This window comes from Alligator sinensis, unplaced genomic scaffold, assembly GCF_000455745.1.
Source record: "Alligator sinensis unplaced genomic scaffold, ASM45574v1 scaffold562_1, whole genome shotgun sequence".
In the NCBI taxonomy this organism is placed as follows: Eukaryota; Metazoa; Chordata; order Crocodylia; family Alligatoridae; genus Alligator; species Alligator sinensis.
The window spans coordinates 158,139-180,965 of record NW_005842227.1 but is presented as its reverse complement, the minus strand read 5'-3'; the positions used below and the strand labels follow the sequence as shown (position 1 = coordinate 180,965).

The following is a 22,827-nucleotide window of genomic DNA, read 5'->3' as shown; positions in this document are numbered from 1 at the left end:
CTCTTTCCTGCTTATGCAGGGGGTCGGACTCGATGATCTATTGAGGTCCCTTCCAACCCTAACATCTATGAATCTATGAATCTATGAAAACACATCGAAGGTGTTTTAGTTCAAAAGCTCACTGCCGTTATTTTCTCAGCCCTGATGTGCATTTTGTCTTTTATACAAATGCATGTGGCACAAGCCCGGGCACATCAGCTCAGACGAGGAGCAGACTCAATTAATTGATTCTGCTCTGATGTGCCTGAAATCCGGCACATTGGAGCAGACAAATGTATATGTATAAATGCCCATAGACACCTGTCAGAATTCACTTAAGGCACGTTATGCAAATGCACGTTAAATTTAAGTGCGCTGAAATGCACGTGTAGACACACACCATTTTAAGGGTCAAATGGGGCATTAATGGATCTTCAAGATTTGAGCAGGGTAGGATAAAATCACACTCAAGTGATTAGATGGTTAGATGCATAACATGTGGAATAAAATATGGCTGCAGCAGTTTAACACAGCTTTTAAAAGCCTGGTTATTCTAACTATCACTCAGGACAGAGATTTTACCATACCAACTAAATAACCTTTTTATACAGTGTAGTACTGGTCAAATCTCTGTCTAGACAGTCCAGAGTCCGTACAAAGTGCCTTCAACAAGATTTTGATATGCTCATATTTTTCAAATACTCCTGACTACTGTTTCATTGGAGAGCAGTTTAACTCGCAAGCAGATTAGAATTCGCAGAGAACCAGGTTACAATGGTAAGTCTAAATGTAAATAAAGCTGCATCTCCAGAGAACAGATACTTTATCATATAACTTCAGTTTCATATTAAACTCTAGTGGTGGCCTGCTCTTTTTGATGTCACAATGCTACAGGCAACCAAATCATATTTGGAAAGGTTATTACAAAGGGCAGCTTTAGAACCCCTGAGACACTGAACTAATTCTAAAAATATTGATAGAAAGGTCTCTGCCTCTTTTGTTCTGGTAGGTAATGAGTATGATTTTCCTGAGAGATCAATATACTGCAAGTTTTCTAGATGGCAGTTCACCATTTCTGATCTTAATTAGGTCATATTACTATGTGCATATATTAAACCTGCAAAAATTCTAGTTTAAAGAAACTCAGACCTATAGAAGTATAATGGTATGGGATCTAAACATACAGATTCCAGCAAAATCAGTAACAGATACAGATCCAAATGCAAATGACTGAAAATTTTGACCACTGAGCAATCTTCTAAAAATTCTACATGCCGCAAAATCTAGGGTTGGCATAAAAATATACAAGCCTAAGGATTAATGATCATAATAGGTTCTGCTATACTTTTCAGCCTGAATACACAATACATTTTGTTAGAAGAAAGGGCTATCATACAAGGAGTAGTTATAGAAAGAACTAAAAATTATTAACATTAAGTAAGGGCAGGACCTTGTACTATTTTCAGAATCTTTAAGTCATTCATCTTCATATTAACAACCTCCTATTTGTCACATCCCCTGCTCAGTCCTCACCCCCTTCTAATTTTGTTTTCTTCTTTTTTGTCATTCCTTGACATGGCTGTCTGGCTTAATAAAGATAATCCCTTATGATTATCAATCTAGATATTGCCTCAAAAAGAAAAAGAGAAAAACATTTTGAACTGGAATGATAGGTTTTCATATAAAAAGCCTTTTCCCAAACCTGATGCTATTTGTGGCATATGAAAACATTTTGTCTCCATAAAAAGGGTGGGAAAAAGTAACTAGAAAGCATTTTTATCAATATTGATTTACTGTGATCACAGAGCCTGACAACCTTGGCAACTCCAGATGTGCACTCAAATCAAGCTCAGGGTCAAATTTAGCCTTACTAACACCTTAACTGTACAATACTGTGATAAATAATCTGTCAACTTTTCATAAAGAGATGTTTCTGTACTTTATATAACCATGATAGGAGAATTAAGTCAATCATAAATAATTTTTTTTAAATATTGGTATCACTCGGGGTATAGTAATGGGCTGTGGGTTTCTGGGGGTTTCTTAAGTTGTTTGGGCAAGGGAAGTAGCTATTTTACAAAACTGTTTCAGAACACCCTATATAATATCTACTTTATAATGTGTAAAATGTCTTTCAGTCACAGCCCACCATTGTTATAGTACAGGGGTGTCCAACCTTTTTGAATGTGGGGCCGGATCACGAACTTTTTTATCACCCAGTGGGCCAGCGAGCCATATTCAAAGACCTCACAGGAAGTAGTATCGCATCAAGAAGTGATGTCACGTGACCTTTGACACCAATGAAGTTGCAGGAAGTGACAATGAAATGGGTCTGGAAATGTGGTTTAAAATCCATATTTTGCCTACCCCTGATCTAGGCATAGCTATGCCTATTTTCTACTATGGGTACTTCTCATGCTTCTGGGCTTTGCTGGTTGCCCCCACCACCACCCTTCCCCTTTCTGCTATATGTGCCAGGGTGTTTTTAAGTCTTCCTCAGAGGTACTGGGTGTTGGCTACAGCTGAGGCTAGGGACTTTGACTGGGGTGTGCCAATGTTCCTTCTGGGACCAAATCCAGAGGTTTTTGGCTAGAGGGTTATGTCCAGAGGTAGGCAACCCCTTCCATGAGTGCCAGAGCATAGCACACAAAGCCATTTTGCTTGGCTCGTATGCCTCGGGGCAGACTTCAGGGGAAGGGCCAGGGCTGTGCTGCTACAACAAGGATAGAGCCCCTCGTGGCTCCCCTGCTGTCTGCCACTGGCACACCAACATTTTACAAGTCAAGGCTGTAGGTGTTTTTGGCACTGCCCAAAAAACGCTGCTCAGCCCTGGTCTTGCCCCTCTGCTCGGGATCCCACTGATTGCCAAATTTGGGGCCAGGAAGGAATTTTACCCCATGGTCAGATTAGAGCAGACTGTGGAGGTTTTTGCCTTCCTTTGTAATGCTCCAGCACCCGGCTTCTAGGACATGGGCACAGCCGGCTCCCAGGAGGGAAGACCAGGCTTTGAGGTTAAAGCCTCAGCCCCAGGAGATGGGGGTCAGAGCTGAGCCTCCCTCCCCTTTGAAAGGCAGGGACCCCCCCCCACACTCACACAGGTGCCAGGAGCCCACAGTCACTGGCCTGGCCCCGGGGGAGGCGCCGTCTTCCCGCCCCAACCCCGGCCCTGGCCCGGCCTGGCCTGGCCTGGCCCTACCTGCAGTGCCTCAGCCGGGCACAAGGCGGCAGAGGCAGATGACAAGGGCAAGCCCGGCCGCCGTGCTGCCTCTGCAGGTCCTCATCGCCACGCCGGGCTGGAGGGAACTGGAGCTGCAGTTGGGGCCCGGTGGCACCTCGGAGTGCAGTGAGCACATGCTCTGCCCGAGCCCGGGGCTGCCCCACGCGGTGCAGCCAATGTCGACAGCCCAGTGAGAGGAGGCACCTGCTCGCGCTGCTCTGCCTCCACCTCCACCTCCACCAGCAACTTGGGGCCGGGTAGCCAAGCCGGGCTGCCTCTCACCTGTGGGTGGGGAGTGGCAAGTTGCTCAGGCCAGGAAGCGGTGGCTTCCCCACGTGGTGCTGGGGACAGGAGGAGGCGAGCTGGGTCTGCACTGGCCAGCAGAAGCGGCAGTGGAGCCGTGTGCCGCTCAGGAGGGGATGAGCCCGGCCGGAGCGGCAGGGGGCGCGCGTGCACTTTTCCCCCAGCCTCCTGCTGCTCCAGCTGGGCTCATCCCATCCCAAGTGGCACACGGCTACTCCTCTTCCCACATGCACCATGTCAGCAACGTCAAGATGATGCAGTGCGTGTGGGAACCTTGTCCCTTCCCCAGCCCTTCAGCAGCCATTAGGAAGCTGCCGAGGGGCTGGGGGAGGGACAAGGGGTGGGAACGAAAGTAAACTGTGTTTACTTTATTTCCCCGCCACAGCACCACAGGCCACAGAAAACGGCTTGGCAGGCCACATGGCAGCCCGCAGTACCGTATGTTGGACAAGCCTGTTATAGCACTAGCAAATTGGGGAGGAGAAATAACAGTAGCTTTCAGAAAAAGCAATCTTTACATACAGTCTATATGTAAGTCTTTGAAAGAGTAGTAAAGAGTTGATCTGGAGGTCATTCAAACATCAGAAAATTACACCCCTAATAGCATGCAAGATAAAAGCATGCATTCAAGAATCATAAATTCCTGAATGAGGTGATTTTTTATCAGTCCTTCTCCTAAAGGCTAGGGACAGACATTACACATAAACTGGCTTAAGTAATCAGAAACTGGTTTAAACCTGTAACAGAACATAAATTCAGTGCACATAAACCAGTTTCAAAATGGCTGAAACTGGTTTAAGATAAACTTGATTGAATGTAGCATCAGACGTAACTGATATGGGTCAAACCGGTTTATGTAATGTCTGTCCCAGACCCCTTCCTGGTTTAAGTTAAATCAGAGTCCCCCAGCATCCCAAATGCTTTGCAGCCCTGAGGTGGGCTGTCTGCTCCAGAAAAAAGGGCTGGCCCCACTAATCTGCTCCCTAGCCAGAGCTCCAGCAAAGACTGTAGGGACAGCGGGATCTGCCTGGCTTCCCCCTGCCCTCCCCCACCTCACTGCTTTCTGCTCAAGCAGGGACCACACCCTTCCCACCCTCCCATTTCCCACAGCACAGATCCCAGCCCCATGGACCCTAGATCTGTGGTATGCTAGCTAATGCTGAGAGGTGTCTGTGTGTGTGCGTGTGTGCGTGCGTGTGTGTGTATTTCCAATTTCACTGGGACAGGCAGACAAAATAGTGTCTGCTTAGGGTTTTTTTGAGCTAATCAGCAGGTCAGCTGGTAATGTCCCTCCGTTCCTTCCTTGAAAAAAGCTGGTTAAGAAGAGCTTGAACTAATGAGAGAAGCTTTTGTTTTGTTGATGGGCGGATAAACGCTGTGTTATCAGCTCCCTGCTGGCTCCCTTACCCATCAGATTCCCAGACAGTATGAAGAAGCAGGGAGAGGGAGATTGAAAAGCTCAGTATTATCAACAGATGCATGCAGTCCACACCCCACTTTGCCTCAGAGTGCTAGCTAGGCTCTGGGGGCTAGCAACACTCCCTCCCCTTGAGCAGTGAGTGGGAAAAAGCCCGGGATGATGCAGGCCAGGGTGGGGGTTTACACCCCTCCCTAATCAGAGTGTCCTGCCAGGGCCTGGCCCCCCTCTCCTTTTGCTCAGCACTCTAGAAGGGAAGGGAGGACTGCTCTAGCACCCCCCAGCTTCTAGCCTGAGCCACTGCAGGCATGTGCCTGCATTTCTTCAGTCCAGAGGCAATGTCTGTACAATTACAAACCAGTTTAACCTAGCCAAGTTAGACTACCCTGCAAAGATTGAATCAATTCAGGCTCAGGCTTTTTGAATGTCCGTCCCTACTAGCCATAGAGGTTTTCAATCCTTCTCCTATAGAGGTTTAAACCACAGCATTCCCATGAAGATAGGACAGATACAAACACCTCACTTCAGAGGAACTGGGAATCTAAACTTTTGTTCAGGGCCCATGTCTTCTAAACTCTGTGGTTATAAAAATGCACTCAAAGCAAACCAACTCCCTATGGTAACCTTCCTGATTTAAAATTCACTCTTTTAAAACAATGGGGGACAATTTTTTTTGGCAGGCATGTTGGAAATTAAGCCCTTCACCTCCAGGAGTACCACTCTGATCCACTTACTGTGCCTGATCTGCTGCTCTACTTTCTTCTTCCCTACTTAGCCTCCTGTTTTGCTTACTGCTCCCTGCACTATCTATCTGCCACTGTGCTGACTGCCCCCTCCCTAATCTGCCACATGTCACACACAGAAGCTGCCTATGCCACTTGCGGGCTTTCCTGATGCAGGTTGGTCACCACTGATCTAAAACATAGTGAGGTCCTTCTCTTCCTCATTCTTCAGGACATTGTCCACCCTTTCTTATTTTCTCAACAGACAATGAATCCAAAAGGAGATCTTCTTTATGTGATCTTATACTGTCTGTATATATGATCCGTACTGTCTTATACTGGTATGATATTATCTGAGCACTTTCCAGTAGTACATTAAGCAGTGTGGTTAACATCTGTTATTTGTTTGTTCTCTCATCACTCCACAGGGATAAGTATGCATAGTACAGTGTTTTGTTTTGGAATTCATCAATATGCCATCTCAGGTTGTAGCTGTGTTGGTCTAAGGACATAGGTAGCTGAAGGGTGTTTGTATGACAGGTGTTTGGTGAAGGGTTTTTATACCCAAAAGCATGCACAAAAGAATTTGTCCAGCTACTGTATTTGAGTTGGTCTAATAAAAGACAGTGGATTTACTCAAAGAACCTTGTCTGCTAAAAGTGCCATTTGGCATGCATGTGCATATGCATTAGTATATATGCATACATAGGAATATACTTGTGTTAAGTACAGGTATGTCACTGTTTATTCCAGAAACATGGAGGTATCAACCACAGTTTTAACCCTAGAGCTTTAGGCAGCCTTTCACATATCTTGGGCTCAGGCCATTCAGCATTATGAACTTGATTTAATGTTTCAACAATATGCAGTCTTCCAATATAAAGAGTGGACAAGTAGCTTATAATGTTAATGGTAGCCAGTTTATTCACTATTCAACAAATTCAGACACATTGCTCTGGGGATTCTTTACATTTTTAGAGACACTTCAAATAACCATTTGAAAACAATTATGGTTACTAAAAGCTATTTACTTAGTGCAATCCATCTCTGCCTGGTATTTGAAAAGTTTTACTAATGAATATATACATATGTATTTATGTCAACATACATCCTATACAAATGCTTTATGGTTCAACCTTCTGTGTACCCTTTATTGTTGAAAGCAGATTTGAAAACAAAACTTGAATATGTAGTGCTGAATCTGAACAGATAAGAAAAGAAAATAAACATCATAATATTAAAATTTAAAAAAGGATGTAGACATACATCAAGAAAAAGTTTGGCTAGACATGGAGGGGCATTATTTTATGAATCCTTATTAAACTGTGGGAAGCAAAGTTCCATTTGTATTTAGAGCAGAACAATGTCTAGCTTAACAGCACTCTTTTAATCAGCAAGTTCAACTGATGAAATGCTGTAGGATTTACTTATATATCAAAAGAATTCCCTAGATATTTAAGGGATGCAACTGAATACAATTAAAAGATCAGTGGTAAGCACAATTTGTGATACAGTATGTTTCTGTGTTCTGTAAGAGAAGTTTAATTGATTACACATGAACTTATGGCATTTTTAGCAAGAAGTAAAATACTGCACTGTATTGTAAGAATGTCATTACTAACATGATTGTCTACCAGAGATGCAACTAATAAGCTAAGCTGGATCTGATGATCTGTTAAAAAGAGAACAGAGAAGCTATTAAGCCAATGTTCACGTTCAAGAAAGGAATCATTTATGAATAACCTTTTGGGGCCTAATTTTTTGCTGAATTATACCCAGTGTAATGTCACGTAAGTCAACAGGGTCGCTTAGGGTGTACGTCAGTGGAGTAAATTAGTCCTCTGTCAAGAAGCCAAGAAGCCAAAGGAAACAGTTATCCAATAAAGCAGAGATGATATGTGGATATTAACCAAATACCACTGTTCTTGGTGCACTAGGTTCTTTGTGCCCAACAGTGAATTTCCATTCGCCTCAGGTGTGAAAACCCCCCAGCAGAGCTGTAGGGCAGAGCTGAAGTAAATGACTGAAATAATTATTTGGCTCTGTTTTAGCAAGGAACCATAGGCTCCATAGATGTTTCTGTGCTGCCAGTAGGAATTTAAGCAGCCAATTAACAACATCTGCACTGGCAGCAAGTGATCTCCAAACAGAGCCTTCTTCTGTCCTGAGAAGATTTAAACTGTTTCCTTCCCTGCCTCTGTATTACAGCGATGGATTCTAGTATTCCAAAGCTGACTGGAATGACAGTGATGTCCTACAAAAGAGTTAACAATGTACAGTCACCACCTCAGAGACACACTAGGAAGATGTATAGATACTAGTGTATCTCACAGATACATATTACATTAGGAGCTGTAAAGGTCTCAAAGCAAATATTAATAATCCTGCATCCATGGCGAGTTGTAGACATGTAGAAAAATCTATTTGTATCTGACTCATCAAGTTTTGCACTAACCAAACTATATAACTGTATGGTGTTTCAGACTTACCCCAATCCTTCCTTACTTTTCTAGCCTTGCAGTTATTTGCTAAGTAAAATATATCTTGACAAGGAGCTCTTTGCCAAATAAATATTCATTTCCAAGCCTTTACACAATTGGGAGGGCCACTCGTAAAAGATCTAAGTTCTATCTTGCATGTTTTATCTGTTCTATGCAAAAGTAATAGCACCCTGCGCTGATGCTGTTTAAAACATGACCAAATTTCTTTTCAGCATAAAGTAATTAAAGAATCCAGATTCAGATGACTTTCTACCTTCTCTTCACAGACCTTAGTCCTTTCCTTTTTCATGTCCTTGTGACAAGGTATTTAGCAGAATTCGCAGATTTGTTGGAATCTGATAGGGCCGTGCTGTGAGGGGATTGGTCTATTTACCCTGCATAAAGAAAAACTCTTTAAGACACCATAGTCCAAGGGCGAGCTTATAAGGAACATCACATGCTGAAAAAAAATTACAGTCACTTTTGCTTTCATTTTGGAGTCCAATTTTCTAGTGACAGCAAGCAGGACTTAGCAAAAGGGCCAACAAAGGATTTATGTCATATTTGGCGGAGGGTATGTGGAATACCTACTATTTTTGATATTACTGTCTGGGGTAATGCACAGTAGGATAGTATTTTATAATAATTGCTATGACCCTAGTCTTTCGGTACAAACATAAACATTCTTCAAATGATATTGCTTCCATGTAGGATAATATTTTATTCATGTTCTTAGGAAGGAGCTCTAAAGAACAAGATGCATTTATGCAGCTGAAGCATGAGCCACTAATACAAACACACACAAACCTACCTTCAGAGGTGGGACTAGCTTTTCGTGGAGCTCAAAGGACATCCTGGATATGGAAATCCATCATTCGTTTCCCAGTGGCAGATAAAAGAACATTCACATAAAATTGACTTTTGAATTGCTCCTGCTAATGTTGCTACTCCTTGTGGTCAAAGCAGCATGCTAGTAGGCTGCTGTGCTGCCGTCTACCTGTACTCAGCCAACTCTCAAGCTCACTGAGCTATTTTTTGTTTTGTTTTGTTAACCAACTCTGTTATCCCACTGTATTAGCTTTTATATCTAATGCTATCATATTTTGTTTCAGCTGGCAGGTTTCATCTATGCCTGTTATGTTGTGAAATGTATTACTGAAGAAGAGGACAGCTGTAAGTACTAAGGACTTCTTACATATGTAATGAAACCTTTTTTATATACCACCTTGTTGTTCTGTTCCTCTCTGACTTCATCCTAAATATTTTGATGGACTATACTCAGGAACATACCTTCCATTTAGCAGTTTTGATCTAAAATTGGCCACAGTAAATATCTAGCAACCCAAGGGAGTTATGAAATGCAAATAATAAAGAAGTCTCCATTTTGGAAAATGTTTTTATAACTGTTCTCCTTCCCCTCAACATCATGTCCTTAAAAAAACAAGCCAAACTAAGACAACACTTAGAACTGGAAGCACAACTCTTTTTTTTTCTTGTTTTAAGATTGTTATTAACTACTGTTATAATAATTGGCTATCACTGTGGCTAGTGACAGAAGTTGCACATAAACCACTATAAGTGATTAGAAACCAGTTCAAATCTGTAACAAAACGGAGTTCAGTTCACATGAACCACTTTCAAAATGGCCAAAACTGGTTTAAGATAAACCAGGATAGATTTAATATCGGACTTCACTGATTTAGGTTAAATTGATTTATTGAAATTTTCTCCCAGATCCCCTCCAGATTCAAGTTAATTCACAGTCCCCCAGCATCTCAGGATGCTTTGCACCTCCCCCACAAACTGCTGCTTTCAGGGTGGACAGGCCAGCCTTGACCCAAGGTGTCTCCTCCAGCCAAAGAAGGAGGTGTGCTCTAACACACCCTGGCTTCTCGCCTGAGCCACTGCAGGCATGTGGCTGCATTTCCAGAATCAAAAGTAAATGTCTGTTCACTTGCTTATCAGTTCAATCTACACAGTTTAGACTAACCTGTGAAGACTGAATTGATTCAGCCTCAAGTTTTTTGACTGTTTGTACTTAGCCTGTGGATATAGCTCTTCTGTGGTGACTGTGAGGGGCTCATAACAGCACTTCTGGCAAGAACTGGCTTTAATACATTACAGGACCATGCAGCTCTTTTAGTTCCTGCTATCCAAGTACAATTAAAAGTAGTGACAGCTTTATATTTTATACCCGTATATACGTTTGTGCTATTTGTATCCATAAGAGCCTAGTAAGCAGACTTTACTCTGCATAGATGCTATGGATTCAAGTAGTATCAGTTGTTCTCTATTTTCATAAATTCATATAGTCATTCGTAGATTCATAGATTGTTAGGAGCTGGAAGGGACCTTGCAGAACATTGGGTCCAGCACCCACCCCCACCCCACCTCTAGGCAGGAAGACAACGGGGGTTGGGAGACCCCAGTGAGGTAACTGTCCAGTCTCCTCTTGAAAACCTCCAGATTGCACCACCTCTGGAGGGAGTTTATTCCAGTCTGGACACCCTACTGTGAAGCAGTTTTTCCTGGTAGTAAGCCTGAAGTGGCCTTCCAGGAGTTTGTATCCATTGGTCCTGATCATCCCCAGGGGTGCCCTAGTGAACAGTTGTTCACCGAGCTCCTAATGCACTCCTCTGATATAGCGGTAAGCTGCTATCAGGTCCCCTCTCAACCTTCTCTTCTTTAGGCTAAAGAGGCCTAGGTCCCTCAGCCTTTCTTCACATGGCTTGCCTTGCAAGTCCCTGATCATATGGATTGCCCTTCTCTGGACTCTCTCAAGCTTTTCCACATCCTTATTGAAGTGTGGCACCCAGAACTGGATACAGTACTCCAACTGCAGTCTCACCAGTGCTGAGTACAACAGGAGTATCACTTCCTTAGTTTTATATGAGATGCATTGGTTGATGCATGCCAGCATGTTATTTGTCCTACCGACCACCGCCTCACACTGACGGCTCATATTTACATGATGGTCAACCATTACCCCTAGGTCCCTTTTGGCTGTGGCGTGAGTCAAGCTGTCACCACCAAACCTGTATGTATGTTGAGGGTTGTTTGCCCCCAGATGGAGCACCTTACACTTCATCTGGTTCCGGTCTGCCCAACTCTCGAGCCGGTCTGCCTATATTTGCAACCTATCTTCTGACATGACCAGGCTGCCCCATAACTTGGTGTCGTCCATGAACTTGACCAGCGAGCTTTTCACTCCCCCATCCAAATCATTGATAAAGATGTTGAAAAACACTGGTCCAAGCATGGACTTTGCGCCAGGACAACACAGATCCATTCATGAGAACTCTCCGGGTCCTACCCCGCAGCCAGAAAGTAAATCTTTACATTTAAAAAAAGGCCACTATACAGTTTCAGTGCAGTTTGAGACTCACATGGAAATAACCACAAAGGCTCAAAGCACTTTAACGTAAGTGGTGAAAGATATATCAGTTCTGAAAAACAAAATACACTATACCAGTCTCCAGTGTAGGCAGACAACCAACTCTTCCTGGGTAGTTACAACAGTGACAGCATCACCACTCATTACTGGCAGCATCCTGTTTGCACTGAGCAAATGTCTGCTCCAAGATGGAAGGCCCATAGCACCATCATAACTTATACTGGTGTGATCAAATAAGTCACACTCCTATAGAGCTACACATCCTATGTCTCCTCTTTATGGTGGAGCTTGATTGGAAAAGAGGGGTGCAGATGGTGTGGTGCATCATTATATATAACACAACACAGATTTTTTCCAATTAAAATGAAACTAGAAGCTTTACTAATATGGTAAGGGGCTAGCACTTTGTTAACGAATTTAAGATTGAAGCGAAACAATATAACTATTGTAATGTGCACTAATTTGCAAAAAAAACCCCACAACAAACCAGACAAAAAATATTGTATCATCAGCCCTGTAGTCCTTCTAGGTAAGTGCATTTCTGTTATTCAGATTCATTAAATAAAATCTAGACTTCTTGAGTGTCTTGACAGTGTCATCAATACTTTACATTGGGTGCATCTACATGTGTCCCCCACAGCGAAGTTGTTACTGCACCATCATTTAGTACTGGGTTTAGGAACAGCCGTTCCTGCACTATCCTGGCAGCGCACAGTTATTTTTAGCAGCTATGTGCTGCCATAGCAACACAGTATAATGAGATCACTTGTCGCTACAGCGACATAGCATTGGCATCACGGTTTGTGCCCACCAATGCTACATCACCATAGCTCATTGCTACTGCAATGTATGTCTCATATAGACACGCCCTGTTAGACATTAACCTGAACTAATATTACCAAATCTGATTTAAGATTTTTAGCTAGAACTAAAAACAGTCTGCAGGGCTGTAAAATAAAAAGAGAGATTACTAGAAATGGCTAACAGATGGCAAAATTGCAGAAGAATGGATAATTTGGATAGTGAAACATCAAGATCATTTAAAAAGGAGAAAGGATCGTTAATACTCGTGGAGTGGAGAGAGTTTAACAGGAATTAGGGAGATGATAGAAGTTGATTGACTCTTTCAGCACTAGCTGATTAGAAATGTGCTGCCCCTCTCAAGGAAGTTTGGGTGGAGCAAGAATCAAAGCAGGGGTACAACTGCAGCCCTACACCAACCTCTTGGAGTCACCCCTGCTCCTCCTTGCTTATACTAATGTAAAAGCAGGTTACAGTGGTGCAAAGTGTCCTATGTCCAGGCCAACAAATGCATGTAACTTTGAAAAGATGCATATTAATCCCAGAGGCAGAGTTTTGCAACAGGCACCTAGCAGATTTTCCTATGACAGAGAATATTGATAAAGCTAGTAAGGGTTCCTTTGTATGTATATTTTACTGTGTAGAAATAGCTGAAGCTCTATTATCTATTGTCTATGCAGTATGCCTAGGAGCCATAAAAGAGATTTAGCATGGAAAGTGAACCTCATAGTCCGAAGTATTTCAAACTAGGCTCATTTCAGCCATGTTTGTGTTTCTGTACAGATGATGGAACAGTACATGTACTGTACTGTACAGTAATGGAAAAAATGGTTGGGGTATGTTTGAACAGGACTATGTCATAAGCGTAGTGTCACTTCATGAAATAAGGTCTTAATCCTGCAGTCCATTTAGATAAAAGGAGATAGGTCAAGATTAAAGGTCATCCTGACCTAGTAACCCATAGCTAAGGTATGCCAATTTCGTATCCAATAGCATCAAAAATAATGGTATGGGTAACATCATGTCTTCCTTCTTTTAACTCCCAAATGAGCAGGTTCCCACTTATAGTTCAGTTGACTGAGGGCTTGAACTCATGCTTATGGAGTCACAAAGCCTTAAATTGTTCTGCCACCATGTCTCCAAGTAGGGGAAATGGAATACACCCAAATGGAATCTTACTTAAAATAATTCTGCCATCTCTTCTAAGAGGTTAAGACCATTGTCTATTTTCTGTAATGCTGTTGGACTAAATCTAAGTAAAATCTGAACAAAGTTATTAAGATTTGACCCACTAAACAAGTGCAGAGTTAATGGGACATGTGAAATGATTTCTCCTGTGGTCTGTAAAACAGTATTCCCTTCTTAAATATTCCATAGCAAACATTATACTATTTTCTGCTCACTATTGTGAGAGCAACCATGATGTCTTCATGGTTCTTGGTAGCTCTTTTTGTGGTTCTTTTGCCTATGTTGGTGCTTTTACAACTTTGCTAGTTCATTGTTCATAGATTCATAGATGTTAGGGCTGGAAGGGACCTCAATAGATCATCGAGTTCAACCCCCTGCATAGGCAGGAAAGAGTTCTGGCCCGTTCCAGACCTTGGCCACTCTAACTGTGAAGAAGTTCTTCCTAATGTCCAATCTAAATCTGCTCTCTGCTAGCTTGTGGCCATTATTTCTTGTAGCCCCCGGGGGCGCATTGGTGAATAAATACTCACCAATTCCCTTCTGTGCCCCCGTGATGAACTTTTAGGCAGCCACAAGGTCGCCTCTCAACCTTCTCTTGCAGAGGCTGAAGAGGTCCAGGTGCCCCAGTCTCTCCTCATAGGGCTTGGCCTGCAAGCCCTTAACCATATGAGTGGCCCTTCTCTGGACCCTCTCCAGGTTATCCGCATCCCTCTTGAATTGCGGCGCCCAGAATTGCACGCAGTACTCCAACTGCGGTCTGACCAGCGCCCGATAGAGGGGAAGTATCACCTCCTTGGATCTATTCGTCATGCATCTGCTGATGCACGATAAAGTGCCATTGGCTTTTCTGATGGCTTCGTCACACTGCCGACTCATGTTCATCTTGGAGTCCACTAGGACTCCAAGATGAACCATTGTTGTTAGTGACCAACCCCTCTGTGTGGGTGTTGCAGCTTTGTAGCACAGCAACCCTGATTTCTGGCCAAAGAGCCAGCCCAACCAGTTGGGGGAGCATCACTACTGTGCAAATGTAATTCCCCAGGTAAGTAAAGAAGATCAGGTAACAAAGGTATAGGGCAAATGCATGGAACTAGAGGGGAGCATCAAAAAGGAGAAGTACTTTACTTCTACAGGCAGGTGTAGTAGGTACCTGTCTTGTTAATTCCATTTCATTTTCATTTATTTATGTGTTACAGGAACAGGAATTGTGCTTACAGGACAAGCAGGCAGGCAAGAGAGCATGGGAAAAAGAAGGAAGAGAAAGGGTAACACTGGTGATAGTGGCATTTCTGGGAAGAACATGTAAGGCAGAAGGAACAAGGTTGGCAGTGGGAAAGCTGCCTGAATAGACAGTCAATCAGTAGAGACCGAGGATGCCCCGAGTTCTAACTTTAGTAAGTGCCCTGCTGGCATCCCAGAGCTATGCAGGTGCCAAACTCCGTGCAAAGGACTGAGGTACAAATTTAGATACAGAGCCAAATGGCTTTCAGATACCTCAGCCAAATTACCTTTGTGCTCGCAGTAATTGGCCCATTTTGCAAGATGAAAGAAAAACCACCTCTGCATACTCCTTATTGATTTTATGAAAAGAATAAACCTGCAAGCGTAGAATAAAGATATCTCAGATGCTAACCTGCAGTAGTTTCACTAGACAAATTAAGAATGAAACAATACAACGATCAGCTCACAGTCACATTTGCAACTGAGTCAATTAATCATTGAGTTTAATCACCAGATCGCAATATGAAGCCAGCAGGTACTCAGATCAAATCACCTTGCTCCATTTTACAAAAGAAAGAATGACTTTTCATTAACCATGCTCTGGGCGCTTGAAGGAGAAGCTGTTTCCCTTTAATCATAGATCCCAAATAGTGTTCCAGTCAGAACAGAGGCCTACCACAGACTGATCCACAGCTGTTGTTTCCCAGGAGAAGGGGAAACCTCTGACTTTCTACTGATAGTCTTGTTGTTGGACAAGTCCCCCTGTTCCTGCAGGCCTGCTCTGCTTCCCAATACATGTGGTTGAGCAGGGGTGAGAAACAATAGCTCAGTCCCTCTGAGAGATTCCCACACAGGTCTGGATATGGGAAGGGGTGGGAGGGAGCATCGTTTCCCCAGCAGGGCTTTTTTCCTACCCCACTCCATCATTTTCCCTATTGCTGTTGGTATGACTAAGTAATTTTCATTCTCACCTCATTAGCATTATTAGCTGAAGCAATTAAAAATAAGCCATGAAAATGTCGACAACTATCATTACTTGGAGGCATTCAACGGCTGTAAATTTATCAGAGTTTCCCATTTGTTCTCTGAAATCTTATTAAGGCTGCATTTTTAAAAGATTGCACATTATTTTTAAAACCTTTGAAATGTTCATTTAATGTGCTTTTGCTCATTTAGTAATTTGGCTGCCTGCGATAAGCCATCCCATGTTATGTAAAGAAAATTCAACATATTTTCGAAAATGTTTATGAAATATTTAGATATTTAGTGAAAAGCTCTGGGAATCATCAATAAAACAATATTCTTTGACTACGTAAAGTTAAAGGAATCTGGTTATTGAACTGAAAATACTCCTGCTACTACCATCCCCTTCAACAGATTGTTGGTGGAGGAGAGTCTGGAATCACTCAGCTTAGCCCAGAAGGTAGACTGCACTGACTAAGGAAGGGGATAAAGAAATCTATCCATTCAGTGCATCCCAAGCCATCAGTGTCCAAGACTAACTACAGCTAGGACTAAAGGCAGGATAGATCTGTGCCTTCACAGACTACCAAATTAGAGATGTATAGCATGTAAGCACAGGGCTTACTTCCAGTGAAGGGACTGCAGGAAGCAGAGCTGCTAAATAGAAAGCAGTGATTATAATACAAGAAGTAAGGAAGCGGGGGACGGGAGGGGGAGAAGGGGCACAGCTGGGAGAGGCAAAGTGGGTAAAAGAGATAAAAACAAAGCAGTTAACCCATTGAGGGACACAGGGTTTATAAAAACTATCTAGGTAATGGGATAAGAATCTGTAGTCTTGGTTTAGACCATACTTAACTCAATCTAGTCTGTAGATGATTTCTTGTTTCACAATTTCCTGTTCAAGTGCATTTTAAAGTGTTACTATTCTAAGAGCAACCCTGAGATCAGTGATGGAAACTCCAGGGTATTAGGGTGTTCTGCCACAGACTTATCTTCCTTTTTGGTATTGATGTCAGGTCTGTGTTCATTCATTCTTACACATAGGGGTCACCCTGTCTGCCCCATGGCACAGCCAAGGGGCATTGTAAGCAGGTGATGGTGTATATGACATTGGAAGAGGTGCAGGTAAATGAACCGCAGATGTTATAATCCATGTTATTTGGTCCAATGATGATGCAATTTGTGTTGTGAGGGACACAGTTGGCATCTGAGTCCGGAGCAAGCTCTGTTGCCTTGGTGAGAATAGGTAGTTAGGTAGTTTGTTGCTGGAGAGACACCAGTTGAGGTTGGGAGGTTGCCTGAAAAACAAGACAGGTGTTAGGGCTGTGTGACACATTGGTCCTTAATTCAATTCAGCAGAGATTTGGTCCGATTCAGTGGCCAAATCACCAAATCTGAATTGAATCAGAGGACCCTTTAATCTCTCTGAATCGATTCAGAGAGATTCAGACATAGATACAGTTTTAATGATTTTTCTATATACCTCTAGGTAGCAGGGCTCTGAATGCTGTGGTGCTGTGGCAGATGCAGCGTCCCACAGAAGCACGGGGGCTTGCCAGCACACTCAGCAGCAGACTCAGAAATAGACCAGAAGCACTTCCAGATCCACCAGGGAGCATGCTGGGGGGCCTCCCCCAAATCCCCCCGGCTTGGTGACTGGTGCCTCCTGGATCGGGGGGGAACCTGGAGTCCCCCCACAGCCAATCACTGGGCTGGGGGTGCTGGGTGGCCCCCCAGCGTGCTCCCTGGAAGACCTGGAAGTGGAGCCTAAGTACTTCCAGTCCACTTCTGGGTTCACTGCTGAGCACGCTGGAGAGCCCCCTGCGCTGCTGTGGGGCGCTCCATCCGCCCCAGCACCACAGCAATCACAAGCCGTGCTGCTATCTCAAGGTATGTAGAAAAAACTTTTAAAACTGTGTCTGTGTCTGAATTGCTGATTCGCCAAATCAGCATGGAATCATCAGATTCAGAGTTGGCTGAATCAAATCGGGGACAGTGATCCGAATCAACAGATTGAATCACTGTCCCTGATTCAGGCTGAATCTGAATCCAAATCGAATAGGGCCCGTTTTGCACACCCCTAACAGATGTGCCCCCCATGGCACCCTTGAGATTGTAGTCATTTTCCAGGAGGGCTGGAGGTCATGAATGATGTGCCTGAGGTGTTCAAGCTAGGGGCTGCGGATGACAACCAAAGGGATTCTATTATCCTTGTCTTGGAGTTTGTATTGTAGTAGGTCAGAACATGGTTTGAGTTTGACTCTGTTAATTTGAGTGGTTACAGCTTTAGGATTGTATTGTAATTGTAGGAATCTCTGTTTCAGATCCTTACAGTGCGCATCCCGGTCAGTGGGATCAGTAGTAATGTAGAACTTGGCTGTAGGCAGTAGATTGTGGTGTGCTTAGGATGAGAGGTCATGTGTGGAGGTACCTATAGAAGTTGGTTGGTTTCAGATATAATGCGGTGGTGATCTGATCGTTGCAAACTTTCACAGGGCTGCGCAAGAAATGAGTCAGTTTGACGGAGGGGTGAAAGTTGTTAAAGTCCTGCTGGAATTTCTCTAGAGATTTCTTCCTGTGTCTCCATGAAGATGGCATCAGTGTACCTTAGGTATACCAGGGGAATGAGAGGGCAGCTTCAAGGGGAGGCAGCAGGTAAATATTACCCACCTGGGCTGACACAAGCAGAAGTGGCTTTCCACCTCAGTGTGTTACCTCACTGCCTTGTTTCTCTTCATGCTGTTTCAAAGCGAACAGCTGATTTAAATAAAGATCTCTGTATTGAGTGTCCCCTCAAACCAAGATTTTGGGGATAGCTGACTCAGATGTAAATTCTAATTTTTTTAATTACTTTACCCCTTTCTATGCCAAATATGAAACTACAAGTTAAAAAAACAAGCAGGTAATCAGTGATATTTGTGAAGTCAAGCAATGACCTCTGAGATATCTCACCTCACTCAGTTAGGAAGCATAACGTGATTTCATAGAGGACAAAGTTTTAGTTTTAGGTCAGTTTTAACAGATATGTCCTGTGATGAACATATAGGAATGAGGAGTCAAGGCCCCGATGTTTTACTTTTGGACCTGCAATGCATTTGTTTGAGACATTGGACAAGTCATTTAGCCTCTTTATGACCCTGTTTCCCATCTTCAAAATTAGGATATGATACTTGCATGCCTCACAGGTATAGTGTGAGACCTGCTTGATATCTTTGAGCTCTGTTGATGAAAGGCAGTATTGAAGTGCAGAGTGTTCTCAGGCATTACTTTATTTCCATGCCAAATACCTTCCACACTCTGCTAAGTGGCATTAATGATAATTAATACCTGCATCTTTATTTCTGCTTTGGAAGCTGTATAAGGACAGAGTAAACACAGAGATACAGAAACACATACCAAATGCTGAACCACAGTTCTGCCCCTTTGTCTTTCCCTGCCTCTCTCAAATGTACATCAGTGAGAGTTTTGGTTCTTGCAGGTCATACTAATGCAAGTGCAGTCTATCACCAAAGACCTAAAATATTCTGAGGACACTGACTCTTGCAATATTTTTGCCTGATATGTGGCCCTCTGAGACATTAAGGAAACACGGTAAAAACAAACACAAAGGAAATAACATCCAATATTTCAAACACAGATACACCTTTACACATATATCCTTCTTGTTCTCCCCCCTACTGCATGCATCATTTATAGATAAGGTGTCTAGGAGCAGACTAAAGTGAGGTAGCTAAAGGTAGGCTTGAAATTCATCAGTTTGCTTTGATTTACCCACACTGCTAAATCTACCGTAGTGGCTGACTCGGTCGTTTGTTTAGTTTACTTGTTTCATTCAGTGCTGTGCCTGCTATGTAAACTAAATAAAGCAAAGAGGAGAAAATAGGATGTCTTCAGCTGTCAAGATGCTGATGCAGATGCACACAGAATGAAGCTCCTGAAATCCCACAGCACTGTCTGACACATGTCATCCTAAAAAGAGCTGGCTTGGGAAACCACACTGCCACCAGGAACAATGAGCATTTAGGAAGCTTACTGGGAAATGTATATAGAATCAGCCATTTGAAAATAACAGTAGCTGGTTCCTACTTCATTACTTCCAATTGTGTTCTGTCTTGGAAGTGGCCTCTAATAGAAACAGAAGGCTGGCTTTTAGCATCTCATTCTCTCAGCAATGAGATGTAGAAGCTCTAAATCCCACAAGATTTGGTCAGTAGTTCTAAAGCACACACTGGAAACATTTGGGAAGCAGAGCTGTTAGACTTAACTGCTAGAAAAAGAGTTTATAAATAGGAGATATAAAAACAAGAACTATTGATATTTGATGTGTAAATTGAACTATTCTGTCCAGGCATTTACAGGACCTACACAGGCATAACACACAGCCTTGATTATGATCCACTGGCACCATAGTACAGAGAGAGAAACTAACTTAAAGCTCAGAGGAGGTGTGGTTTGTTTAAATAATAGCAAGTAATTGGGCTGAAGACAAAATCAGCGATGGCATTTTATAATTACAATTAATTTAAAGGTTAATTTCCTTTGGTGCTAAAATCTTATTTAAAACATTTACCAGGAAAGGAAATTAGGATGTTACTATCAAGATGCAGAGAGTGCTTCTGGGAATCCATGCCTATTATCACTAGAAAATTAGGTTAGGCTCAGAGTGGGAATTTCAATTCATTTTAGTGTATAATAGATGGTGGTCAGGGCCTTGAGTCAGAAGGGTTGGTTAGGGTAGACTGTATGATTTGCATTTTCTTTGTTTGTGGGATTAATTGCAAATGTTTCCAACAAAAGGGTTGGGTTTATACATGAACAAGCTTGACATAAAAAGAAAATTGGTTATGGATTGCTGCCTTCATAACTAATGAAGCTGATGTTAAAGGCATCCCTAAGAGATTGGGATGCGGTATGAAACAACATATATAAATAAAACTATGCAGGGGAAAAGAGTGCTGTCACTGACTTCATATCTATTAATTTTCCTTCTCCCTCACTGCCTTGCCTGCCCCTCCCTCCCATCCATCATCATTTCCTCTGAGGATTGTCAAGCTTAGATTTCAAAAATGTCTAAATAACACAACATGAAGGCTTGAAGGAAGTAACATTTCCATTTCAGTGGGTCATCATGATGGGATACTGTTTAATAAAATCAATGCATCCTAATAGCCAAGGGGATGTTCTTATGCTGTATTATATTTTCTCCATTAATCGTCCATTGCTGAATCTTATTAAATAAAAAGTGTTTTAAAATACAGATTCTTAAATATTACATAGAAACCCATCACCCAAGGAAAATGCACTCAAAAAAGTGTAGAGGGCATAAAAAGTTGTTAAGGTCCCTTTTATCAAAAAGAGATGTTTTTTAGACTCAAATTATTTCACCTATCTATTCCATTACTCTGAAATTGATTTTTTGGGGGCGGGAGGAAGGGGCTGAAGACAAAATAGCAATATCCTTCACAGTTTTATCAAATCAGTAACAGAAATGGGTAACTAGTGAAAGGAATGTTATCATTCTGACTATGATTTTGAGAGATGCTTAGGTTATAATCAAAGTTGAATTTGTTTCAAGGTTTCCCCAGCCCATTAATTCTTTTGAGATTTTGAAAATGTTTCCACATTGCAAATCCATAGGGAAACATAACCCAAAGTTTCAAAAAAAGCTTGACAAACTAAAACTCTAAACAATATAGCTTGGTTCTATCAAGAATGTGGCTTTGATGTTTTAAAATATTCCATTTGGGTTAGGCTTAAATTTTTTTTTCTTTAATTTTTTTCCATTGAATTTGAACCAACGTTCTGAAACCATTGGCAGGATACATTATTGAAACCTTCTGAGGAATATTTGCTCACTTGCACAGCCTGACCTTCCTCCATATACAGTCCAATGTGGACCACTATAGGGTTTTTCCCATTGTAAGAGTCAAACTAGTTGTCTGAAGGTTTTTGGACTTTCCCCCGGTGCTTTCTGACTCATATCTCTGTAGCTACTTTTTTCTATTAGTATGTCACCTGTTAAAAGTTCCTTCTTGCTTTTACCTTTTTCTTTTAAATTTCTAGATGGACGTTCATTAGCTTTGGATTCTTAGTCTTCATATATAAATCTCTCCTTTGAGGGACCTATTAAGCCTTGTTATTCTCATCTATTTTTGCTACTGCAGCATGTAGAGGCCACAGCCCCAAGCTTTTTATTTTCCTTTTTACCAGCTTGCCCCAAATAATGAGCTGATCATCAGCACAGCAAACTTCTGAAAACAATTCATTTTGTTAGTGCTGTAATAATCCTACCTAACTTTCATTATCTCTAGAGGGCTCAGAGCAAAATCTATAGTAATTTCAGTTAATTTTCAGAATTAAAAATATTTCAGGGATGCTTTTAGGTACATTCACATACACAAAAGTGATAAAACAAATGGAAACTATTTTAGATGGTCTAGGCCTGTCAGAGAGATAATATAGAAGTGTTTATAGTTTTGAAATTCTTTCTAAGGAACAGAATTTTTAACTGAATAGCAGAAGGATGTAATGACAGAAAATCATGACCGTCAGGTTTCCCTAGACTATGCAGTTCCCAAACCTAATTTTTTATCCCAGAAGGAATGAAAAACAGTTGGCCAGGGATCAGCAAGAAGACAAATAAAATCTTTTTGGTGCCTTTGCAGAAGTATATTGTCCCCAAGAACTTAGTAAGAGAAACAAGTATCTGGATGACAATCTGGAAATAGATGAGCTGAGAGAGAGAAAAAGAGAACAGTTACCATCGAAACTGCAACAACAGGAGCACATCAGAACCAGACAGGGAAACACTGGAGAAATCTGGTTAAAGGGTTTCCCTTTGGCAATCTTGTGGGCCTCTTATATAGTTTCAGATTTCATTCATGGCTTGATAATGGCACTGACTGACAAAAATAACTCCTTTTCCCTGCCATTGCTCTGCTACTATATAGAAGTTGACCTTCCCTCTCTTCAACAAGTTTAAATGCTGTACTCTCAAAACAAATCCCATTAACATTTGATTAGCATGGTAAACAAGCTTTACTGAGGACTGTATTAGAGCAAACATCCTCCCTCATGCTATATAGTTTAACAGTCACCTAGACATGCTCATAGCATACAAAGACTAGGGCTAAGGCATGACT

At 42.2% G+C, this 22,827-nt stretch overlaps 1 protein-coding gene across 1 annotated transcript in view; it reads left to right on the top strand.

Annotated features, from left to right (window-relative positions):
* NKAIN2 (sodium/potassium transporting ATPase interacting 2) overlaps nucleotides 1-22,827 on the top strand; it is a 594,496-nt gene that overhangs the window by 551,486 nt on the left and 20,183 nt on the right. Inside the window, exon 5 of the mRNA XM_025208339.1 lies at nucleotides 9,231-9,291. Coding sequence (XP_025064124.1) covers nucleotides 9,231-9,291 — 61 coding nt within the window. The remainder of the gene's footprint in view (nucleotides 1-9,230; nucleotides 9,292-22,827) is intronic.